The sequence below is a fragment of the Spermophilus citellus genome, assembly GCF_964194105.1.
Source record: "Spermophilus citellus genome assembly, chromosome: 9".
NCBI lineage: Eukaryota > Metazoa > Chordata > Mammalia > Rodentia > Sciuridae > Spermophilus > Spermophilus citellus.
Genome location: NC_138191.1, coordinates 106844458 through 106856074, shown reverse-complemented (window position 1 = coordinate 106856074; position 11617 = coordinate 106844458). Strand labels below are relative to the sequence as shown.

Sequence of the window (11617 nt, the reverse complement as noted above, 5' to 3'; positions counted from 1 at the left end):
TGGGTGCCTTTCTCTGCCTCGTGCTCATCTGGTGTGTATCCCTCTCTTCCTTCTCACCCTCCCTCCCCATCGTTCTCTCTGCTTTTAGATTTCATCTGTTCTCTGGATGTTCTTATCTCTGAAGCTCTGTGCTGACACGGAGGGAGGCGTGTGTGTGTGTGTGTGTGTGTGTGTGTGTGTGTGTGTGTGTGTGAGAGAGATAGGGGAAGGGGCCGGCGAAAAGGGAAGGGGAGAGAAAACACGCATCTTTAGAAATAGATATTATTTCACTCAACCTCCTCTTTCTAAAGATAAGGAACAATCACTGCTCAGAGTCGTGGCCAGTAAATGGCAAAGGGAGAAATTCAAACCAGCTGTTTTGAGTCTTTTATCTCCTTGTGGATGCTGCAGGAGAGGAGATCTGACAGGAGGAGATAAATAAAAAGGTCCACAGTAAAAAAAAAAAAAAATCAGCTTTTCTCTGATTTTCATTATATTTTGGCAAGTAACCAAGGATAGTCCCCTGACCCCAATTCCCAGCCACCCAGGGAGCTAGAGACTTGCCCTCTGCCAGGACCTTGCAACCACACAATCCACTTCTATCTTCTCATTGACAACAGATCATCATTAAACCCAGCTTGTGACGGAGTCAGAACTTAAGGCTCAGAGAGGCCAAGCAGTTGGCCCCAAGGCATTCAGCAAGCCAACCAAGGAAAGTGAGAAGAAAACCCAGTTCCCATGGACTGCTCTGGATGAAGACACCAATTCATCAAAAGCCAAGGAGTCCTGGGGAACAGGGACTTGCCACCTACATCTTCTCTGCTTCCCCTGCCCCCAGCCTGCAGGCACATGCTGCAGGTAAGAATGGGGTGTCCTCTCATCATCATAGCTCTTATTTATTAAGGATCCCCATATCTCAGAGCTGATGTGGTTTGTAGCATCAGATTCCTTGTCTCTGAGTCCCATGTCCTGGCTCACCTCTGAGAGCAGCATGTGGTGCTGTAGGGGTCTGCGCTGGGGAACAACACAATTGGTACCCCCCTAATTAGGCACCCCCTTGCTGTGCAGACTCAGCCCAGTGTCTTCCCCTCTCTGGGCTTTGGTGAGAGAATTTGTACTAGCAATTATCAAATTGAGTTTCAAGGAACATTTAATTAGTAAGAGGAGTCACCGGGGATCCTGCGTTTCCAGTAGAGGTGTATGGAATGGTTTCAAAGCTTCTGTAGAACTTGGCCTTTGGCCAAAAAAAGTTCCAGGGCTTTAAAAAGTTTGAAAATGCATAACAGTGAAATTGTAAGACTTAAGTCTCTCAAAGCTACAGGTCCACTCACTCCAACACACATTTTCAGTTCTGTTCTCAGGAGTGGCCAGTTCTAGAAGACAGCATCCCCTCACCACACACACTTCCTGCCAGGCTCAGCTTCACATGTCCTCAGGCCGAGGACAGTCCGTATGGGGCACCCATGGAGAGGTAGGACTGTGGGTTCTATCTCTACAACACCATCTCCTGGCCCCAAATCTAGGCATAGATAGAAAGTGTTCATCGTGCATCCAAGAGGCATCACTGCAGAGTATCCACCTCCTCATTTCACAGATGAGATCACAAGGGCCACGGACATTAGATGACTTACCCAAAGTCACACAGCAAATTAGAGATTAGAAAGAACAAAGGCTCGACTTTTACCAGGACTTAATGGGTGCTGTGAACCTCACAATTGGTTGGGACAAATGTAAAGACCTTTCATGCACATTCAGAAGGCTGGCCTCCTTTATTGTTAATAATGATAAAGTTGCTTCCTGCCCTAGATGGGTGGCAGGCTGGGGGAAGAGAGCAGTGAACTGGTAGTAGCAGGCAGTCTCAGTCTGGCCATGGGCTCCTCTACAGTAAGTCCCGCAGCTGGGATGGAGACCTCTTGTGAGCAAGCCTGCAGATAGATCCTTGGGCACAGAGATGGACGGAGCAGCTAGAGCCCAGAGCAGGCCATCCCAGGCGTCTGCTTCCTCCCCTTTTCAGCTGGCATATTTGCTGGGTTCTCATGATGGTTTAGAAGGCAAAGAAGTATCTCTGCATTTTGTGTTCCCACCTCTTGTGCAGACACCAGCAGGTCCCTTGTGTGTTTTCAGTATTTATCCAGCATCTACTTTATTCATTGGCATGGACCCAAGACTCTTTATTGTCCCCCAACCTCCCAAACACTTTGTGGCATTCCCTGTACAGATGAGGCTACTAAGGCTCAGAGAGGTGACATAACTTGCATGGGACACACAGCATGAATGGCAAAGCTGCTCCTGGGGCCTTGGTCATCCTGACTCCAAATCCAGGGTTCTCTCTGCCCCACTGCACTGTCCAATTCCACAACAGCCCAAGCTTGAGCCTGGTTTCTCCTTAGTTTTCCTGCCTCAGGGGTCCAAGGATCTGGACCTCAGGAAGACAGGATCTGGGCCCACCTGTCTTTTCACCTAATGACCATCTTCTCTGTAACTGCCTAGTCTGGCTCTGGGATGAGTCATTACAACATGGGTTTCCAGTCTGTTTCCCAATCCACCTTCTCCATATGCATGGAGCTCACCTAGGCTTTCACTCTTGGTCTGTTTCCTCCCAGGTAATCTCCTATGCAAAACCGGTTTGCATTAACCAACCAATGATTTTACATGAAACTACACAGGCTGATTCCCTAGGTCACTCTGTGGTGGAGAGCTGGAGGACACTCTATTCCATTCTTCTCAGAGCCTTCTCCAGGACCACTGTCTTTCTCCATTTCTGATTTTCCTCCCTCATAACTATTCTTTATTTGGCTAAAAAATTTTCTGAATAATATTATATAACAATGGATAGAGCAGCCCATAATTATAGTTCATCATTAGAATGGGAACCACAAATTCACATGGACAGGGGCTCAAAAAGCAATGTAAATGTATAAAGCTAATCTAATCTATGAAAAGTATTAATGAATGATAAGAAATACTTCACACTGGGAGGGGAAGAGTTCATGCTCCATGAAAAAGGAGAGTCACATGCCTCCTGACCATTGTCAATAATAGAAACCTGGACCCATTATGGCCAAATTTATAATCCTGAAGATCTAATTTAGTTTTTTCTTTTTTTTCTTTTACTTTTTCTGTCTGTTTAGAGCATTATGGTTATACATAATAGTTGGGTTCGTTTTGAAAAAAATCAGACATGCATGAAATTTGATTCATTCCATTTTCATTTCCAGTTCCTTCTACTCTTTCCTTTCCCTATTTCCCGTCCTCTACTGATCTTTCTTTCACTCGTTTATTTATTTTTAATTGGTACTTCCTACATATACATAAAAGTGGAATTCCCAGTGATATATTCATATATGTATGAACAGTGTGGTTTTGTTAAATTCATTCGCTTTTCTTCCCTTTTCCTATCTCTTCTCCCTCCCTATTGATAACTGCCTTCTACTCCACTGATCTTTCCTATAGAAGATCTACTTTTTTATGTATAAGTAAAATATTGGCAGTTAAGCCTGGCACAGTTGTGCATATCTGTAATCCCAGTGATACAGAAGGCTGAGGCAGGAGAATCACAACTTTGAGGCCAGCCTCATAATTTAGTGAGATTCTAAGCAATTTAGCAAGACCCTATTGCAAAATTTAAAAATTAATAATAAAAAGAGCTAGGGATGTGGCTCAGTGGTGAAGCACCCCTTTTAAAAACTAAACAACCAAACAAAACAGGTCTAAGGTTATATTTGGCCTGCAGGTCCTCCTTAATGTCCTCAACTGTATAGTGTTAGTATGAAGCATAGTGTTGGCTTTTGGTTTATGCCAGATATTCTTTATAAAGTCAAGATAGTTTCTATATATGCCATATTAAATGTCTCTGTGACAGTTCAGAAAACAGAAATTTGAAAGGAATCTATGAAGCCAGGGTACTAAAAGGGGTCCCAATCAAAAACGGATACCTTGAGATATTCTACCCAGCCACATATCATCAGCTCTTAGCAAAAATTGCCCTTTCACAAAACCATTTTATGGATTTCGTCCTGCAAAGTTTCCTACAATCCCTAGAATTTTGAGTATGTTAGGAACAAAGCAAATATTTTTGAGTCATAAAGCAGAACAACAATGAATATTAAAAGGTAGACTCAACCACAGGGAAAAAAATTTGAATCTCCTGATGTTCATTGTCTCCAACAAAGCAAAACCAGTTTATTGGCACCACACTGACAGTGTGAAAGACAAGTCTTTGTAGTATTTCTAATTAAGAAAGCATGACAAAAAATAATTAATTGTGCAATTCAAACATTTTAACTTAAGATTATATCTCCTTTGTATGTATACACTAGGATTATTCTTATATTGGTAATTCCAAAAATTGTTTATAGAGCCAAACTCAATTTATCCAAAATCTTCTCTTAACTATAAAATATCCTGCCCCCACATTTAAGAAAAACAACCTTCATATTTGTTAAGACAATGTTATAGTGAACATGTTGATAAAAATTATTGAATGACTGACATAATCAATGCCATTGAAGCTCAGTCAAGATTCAGTTTAGAAAACTAAATGTTAAATTTTAACTCTAATCTTTATTGTACTTAAAATTTAATTTAGTGCCCAATGTCCTTAAATCGCATCCGAACAATGATTAAAAAAAAACTTTAATCCAAATAATGAATTTAATAGTCCCAACTCTGATCCTGATCTTCATCCACATAGGGCTTAGCAACTTCTGTAGTCCCAAGAGAAAAAGGAAAATGGAGTCAACATAAGGTTGAGTCACGAAAAGGAGAAACAGATTCCCATAGGCCAGAAAAGAACATAATCTACGCTGCTACCCTGGACTGACTGGAAATACCATTTGCATCAGTGTGACTCTCAGTAAATCCTGAATCTCATTCCAAAATCATTCAAAATACAATTGGGAATTATTTTTGGTGTTTCCACGTTTCAATCCAAAGCTTCCTGATACTGTTAGAAAATGTAAGTGAAACAATGGGTGTGCAAATTCCTTACATTCTCTTGACACAGGCACTCAATAAATTCCATATCCTAAAAACTCTTTAAAAACAGGAAGATCACAATGCAGGAACTCAACCAGTCCACCGTGACAGAATTCATTCTACTGGGCTTCACCCCCAACCCCAGGACCAACCCTCTGCTCTTCACCTTCTTTTTAGTTTTCTACCTGCTGATCCTTGTGAGCAACAGTCTCCTTATCACACTCATCCACCAGGACTTGCGTCTCCACACACCCATGTACTTTTTCATCAGTGTCCTCTCCCTGCTGGACGTGTGCTACACCACCACTACTGTGCCCCAGATGCTTGTGCATATTCTCAGCAAGAAGAGGACCATCTCTTTTGCTAGATGTGTGGCCCAGATGTACATCTTCCTCCTCTTTGGGGTTACAGAGTCCTGGCTTTTCTCCATCATGTCTGTGGACAGGTATGTGGCCATCTGCCACCCTCTCCGATACAAGGTCATCATGAGACGTAGGATGTGTCTGCTTTTGGTGGGTGTCTGTGCAGCCTATGGTGTGGTGGGTGGCCTGTGCTATACCTTCTTTGCTATGTACCTGCCCTACTGTGGTCCTAATGAAATTGACCACTACTTCTGTGAGGTCCCTGCTGTTCTGAAGCTGGCCTGTGCAGACACATCCCTCAATGACTTGGTGGACTTCATCACAGGCTTCAATGTCATTGTGGTTCCACTCACCCTGGTTGTCATCGTCTATGCCAACATCTTTGCCACCATCCTGAAGATCCGTTCTGCCCAGGGGAGGATCAAGGCCTTCTCCACCTGTGCCTCCCACATCACTGTGGTCACCATGTTCGCCATTCCATGTATCCTCATGTACATGAGCCCTGGCTCTGGGTCCTTATCAAACAGCGGCAAGAAAATGGCTCTTTTCTATAATATTGCCACAGCCTTCCTCAATCCTGTCATCTACAGTCTAAGGAACAAGGATGTGAAAAAGGCTTTCCTCAAATTGATGGGATGGAGCAGGGCTCCAGAGTGAGGCTTTAAAGACCTGGAGAGCTAAAAAAAAAAAAAAAAAAAAAAAAGCAAGACTTACAATCACCCACTCCCCAAGACTCTTCCATGAGACGAGGAAGAACTGGCTCTGTCAAGCCAGCTCTTCACCCAAGCAAAGTGGGAGAGGTACAGGGTACCTGCCATCTGCTATATGAATGGTGATGTTATTTGAGACAAACAAGTGTGATGGTAGGATGCAGTAGTGAAGAGCTTGGATTTTAGTGCCAGACAAACCAGAATAAGAGCCTTGTTTTTTACTGATTATTAGATTCATAAATTTTTGCCAGTCATTTAATTTCTGAGGTTTATAATTCTTCCTCACATGGAAGTTGCAATGATGAAATGAGATAATTTATGAAAAGTGCTTAGTACAGGGCCTGGCATATAGTAATCTTTCAATAAAGTTAGTTCTAGTATATTTGTTGATTAACTGAATTTATTGCTGAGGAATGAACCATCAACTAGTAATCAGCCATGATCTTCCTGGGCTGTGGAAGTGACTAGAGGACTAGAGGGAAAAGCAAAACTAGAAACCCACAAACTGCAAAGTGGAGAATCTTAGAGTGAAACAGACCTGCAAAGGAAGAAACAAACCTATGTCTACCCACCTACGAAGTGTGCCACTTAGAGTACACGAGGCTGATTGAAATGATCTTGGGGAAAGCACTGGTTTATAACCAATGTGTCTGGTGTGTGTGTGTGTGTGTGTGTGTGTGTGTGTGTGTGCTTTAAAAAATTTTTTTACCTCTTGATTTTCCCTTCTCCCCTTGTTTTAATAAGGTCCATTTTGGAAAATTGCAGCCTAACTTAGGTGATATCAAGGGAAAGGGACTCTGTTCACAGAAAAGAGGAGAGAAATTAGGGAAATTAGAAGGGGAGAGAATGGGCAGAGCTCTGCCTGCCCTCAGATGCAAAATGTAGGCAGTGTCAGGAGAGAGGGAAAACTCAACGGGGAGTTTTGGTTCTGTTCCCTTTCAATTGGAGGAAACTCCACCAACCAAACTCTGCATATTCCTAGTAGAATCTTTACAAACACAAATTGTTTTCTTTCCAGGCTTCACCATTCTGTAGGGTCACCCATCATTATCCTGTCCTGGTTTCTCCCTCTATTAGATGCTACAGAAACTCCAGTACCCAACACAGCAACCCCTAGAAGGCCCTAGAGATGTGCCTCACAAGTTAATATGCAGCTCCTCCCCTCAGTTCTTCTTCCTCAGTTTCTCACTGATATATTCCGCCTATGCAATCCCTTGCAAAAAAAAAAAAAAATCAGCTGGGACAACCTGAAAATTTTAACATGAATGCCTGTGCTCCCTATGACAGCCAGGATCCATCCCAAGGGTACAGGTTCCCAGTGATCTCAAAGGTGGGAACCCAGGATCCAGAGTGTTGCATAAGTAATACTGCAAAATTAAAGGTAGGTGACAAAACAGGAGCTATCATTGCAAAATACTTACAGATACATGGTTAGTATCATTAACCCAAAAAGAGCTTTCATAAATTAGTAACAAAAATACAAATACTTCAGAAAACTAGCAACAGAAATCCAAACTGTGGATAAACATATAAGGAAATCCCACCACAATAAGCACCAAAAAATGCAAATTAAAATATCAATGAAATGTATCACTTTGAAATTGCCAGAGTCTTTAAATAAAGTCAGAGGTGGCCAAAATGCAATGAAACATGGACATTCGTAACTTGCTAGTGGAAATATAGATTAATCTTTTTGAAGATGAATAGTTTTATGAATTAAGAATATTAAACATGTCCATGCCCTTCAATCCAATAATTCTACTTTGGGGACATTTTAAGAAATAGATATCAGAAGCACAAAAAAATGTAACACAAAATTTTTCATTGTGTGACTTACGATAGGGAAAAAGTGAAGTTAATTGAAAAAACTTTTATAATAGTGTGTCATTAAAATATGGTTTAGGGGCTGGGGATATGGCTCAAGTGGTAGCGCGCTCACCTGGCATGCATGAGGCACTGGGTTTGATCCTCAGCACCACATAAAAATAAAATAAAGATTTTTTTTAAATATGGTATGGACGCATAATGGTGTACTTACTCTGTGGCCATTGAAAATGTTATTTCATAAGTTTAATGTGAATTCTCCCAACATGATGTAAAGCAAATCAAAAAGCAGGAAACAGCTTGTGATCACACCACTAGTGGTTGTAAATGCCTTTTTACTCATGAAATCAAATATCAAAATCTATAATGGTGGGAGAGGGCTACTAAGTCAATGCTTCTCTCCTAACACACACACACACACACACACACACACACACACACACACATTACTCCAGTTATGGACCTTAGTTGATTATAATGTATCAATATTGCTTCATCAATTATAATAAATACACATTAATATGAGATTATTAATAACAGAGAAAACTATTGGGGATGGTGGGAAGGGATATATTAGAATTTCACTTTCTGTGCAATTTTTCTGTAAACTTAAAGCTGCTCTAAGAATAATAATTTTTGAAAGTCCAATTGAAAATACCAGACATAAAAAGCATGATATCATAACTGAATGGTTTATTCTACTAACTTATCTGAAAAAGAATATGACAGAGAAAAGAACCAATGAACTCATGCTGTGAAACACTAAAAGGAAAAAAAGGTGGAAAATGAACATAACATCAAGAGATGTAGGATAATATCAAACAGTCTTACATGCAGAGGAAAAAAAGAGAAAAAACAAGATGGAAAAAAATATAGTTCTTGGGGCTGGGGTTGTGGCTCAGTGGTGAAGTGCTTGCCTAACATGTGTGAGGCACAGGGTTCAATCCTCAGAACCACATAAAAATAAATAAATAAAGGTATTGTGTCCATCTACAACTAAAAAAAAAAAAAATTAAATGTAGCTCTTTCCTAGCAAAAGTTTAATATTTGCTAAGATACACCATATCCTGGGAAATAATGTAAATTTTAAAATAAGTAAAATCAAACAAGGTAAGTTCTCTGGCCACAAAGAACCAAACTATTAATCAATAACAGAAAGATAATAGAAAATTCTCCAAATTATTAGAAATTAAATTCCACACTTTTAAATAATCCATGGATCAAAGAGGAAATTCAAGAGAAATGAAAAAATATTTCACAGAAAGAAGGTGAAAGAATAACACATAAAGGTCTGTAATTTATGGCTAAAGAATTAACCTCTTTGGAAAAGGAGATTAATAGTACTAATGACATATATTAGAAAAAAAAGAAAAGTCCTCAAGCTATATAAGTTCCCATCAAAAAACTAAAAAAATAAAAATAAAAATAAAAATACACCCAAAAATAAACATAAGGAAGAAAATAATAAAGATGAAAACAAAATTAAAGTAAAATATAAAAAAGCAATAAAGAAAATCAATAAGCTAAAAACCAGGTCTTTGAAAGCACCATAAAATTGACAACATTTTAGCCAAACTGACACAAAATACAAATATAAGGAAAAAAGAGGGGACATCACTACAAACCCATTTAAATGATGTTAAAGGATTAAACAAATTACTCAAAAAACACAGAGTACTCACTAAAAATGAAATAGATGAAAAGCTTTTTAACCTATGGGCAAAATTGTATTCCCTGCTCCCCATTCCTATGTTGAAGCCCTGGTCATCCAAAATATATTTAGAGATGGGGCTTTTGGTGACTAATTAGGTATAGATGAAATCAAGAGGACAGGGCCCTCACAACAGAATTCACACCAGAGGAAAGGCCATGTGAGAACATGACAAAAGGGCAGCCGTCTACAAGTCAAAAAGAGAGCTCTAACCAAGAAACAAATCTATCAGCTCCTCAATCTTGGACTTCCCAACTTTTGGAACTGGGAGAAATAAATTCTTATTGTTTAACCCAGTCTGTGGTATTTCATCATTGTATGGTGACCTCAGCTAAGACACAGATCAAATCCATATAAAGAGTAAATACTATAGCCAAGTGTGCTTTATTCTAGGAATGCAAGGCTGGGCCAATATTTGAAAATCAAAGTCATTCATCATGTTAATAGTCTAAAGAAGAAAATCTTCCTTTTCTGTTATGATCATATCAATTGAATCTGAAAAGGCATTTGACAAAATTTGACACTCATCCGTGATTTAAACAAAACAAAACTTAGCAAACTGAGACTAGAAGGGAACCTTCTCATCTTGGTAAAACATCCAGCTAATATTACATTATATATAATGATAAAAGATTAGGTACTTTCCCCCTACCATTAGGAAAAAGCCAAGGGTGCTTGCTTCCTCTCACCACTTCTCTTTAAAACAGTATTGGAAGTCAGACCTCACCAGTGCAATAAGGCAAGAAAATAAAAGATTGGAAAGAAGAATTCAAACTATCTCTATTTGCTGATGATATGATTGTCTATATAGAAATATCTATGTGTTCTAAACAAACAAAAACCTCTTAGAACTAATTAATAGGTTTACCAATGTCACAGGATGCAAAGCTAATACCCAAAGATTAATCTTATTTCTATATAACAGCAATAACTATTAGAAAACAAAATTAAGACCACACTATCTCATTTAACTATGTAGGTAAAACTTAACAAACATGATGAAAAAGAATCAATAAACTTAAGTGTAAGATCCTTGCTTAGCATCTGGGTGGCCGTCTTAAGTGACAGCCACCATTTTAAGGAAAGGTTTTGCTTTTCCTGCCCAAGGGCTTTTCTGAGAAAGGCTCACGACTCCCTCGTACCAACCCCAACCCTTCACCACCTGCACTGTTTCCTGCCCAAGGGGTACTAACCCCACCCTTAATCGCCCACATTAGGACCCTCCTGGCTCTAATCCCTGAGCCACCCCTATAAAAGTCTGCAACCCAAGTCTGTACGCCTTTCTCTATCTATGGAGAGATGTGCCTTTATTTGTCAGCTCTGACAAACTCTTGTGTGTATCTCTGCCTGGTTTCTTTAATTTCTCGCTTGCCTTCTCCTGGTTCTTTGCTTTCCTTTCACTAAGTAGGTGAAAGGACATACCTTGTTGGTGAACTAGAAGATTCAGATAAAAGCCAGTTTTCAATTCTTTCTAAACGGATCTTTTTCATGCAATGCCCACCAAAACTGCAGCAGGACTTTTTGTTGGTGCAGACAAGCTGATTATAAAATTCACCAGCTGCTGGGGATAGAGAATTATGAGCATAAGTAGATAATCATAATTGTTTGCCAGTGCTTTGATCTTCAGCTTGCCTTCTTTGAAGGAACTTTCATAGAAACTCTTTTGATGATAAAACCTATATGATAAACATGCTGAGCTAGCTCTGGGTCATTGTTCTTCCACCAGAGGATGATGTCGCACCTGGTCCCAGTTTTCTTTAAGTATTTCTTTTCTAACCACCCCCCCCCCAGTCGCCCCTTGCTGGTTTCTGAATTAATGGCCATGCAGATTGCAGCACCCTCCCACTGAGTTTGGACTGGACCTAGAAGTTCACTTCTCATGAAAAAATAGCCCATGAGTGATGGACAACTCTTTCAAAATTAGACTCCAACTGGCCAGACTTCCACACTGCTCACAACCTCTCTCTTGCTTGTTCGTTCCACTGAAGCCATTAAACCCTCATGCCATTAAAGAGAAAAGCTCTTTTTTTGCCAGTTGGTGAACAGCTCTATAG

General features: G+C 39.9%; 1 protein-coding gene across 1 annotated transcript; it reads left to right on the top strand.

Annotated features, from left to right (window-relative positions):
- Positions 1 to 5036: 5036 nt before the first annotated feature.
- On the top strand, positions 5037 to 5975 carry LOC308655959 (olfactory receptor 2G3-like; the record flags this gene model as incomplete). Its single annotated transcript, XM_081306457.1, has 1 exon — positions 5037 to 5975. One exon carries the CDS (start codon positions 5037 to 5039, stop codon positions 5973 to 5975), a length of 939 nt encoding a protein of 312 aa, XP_081162583.1.
- Between the last annotated feature and the right edge of the window lie 5642 nt (positions 5976 to 11617).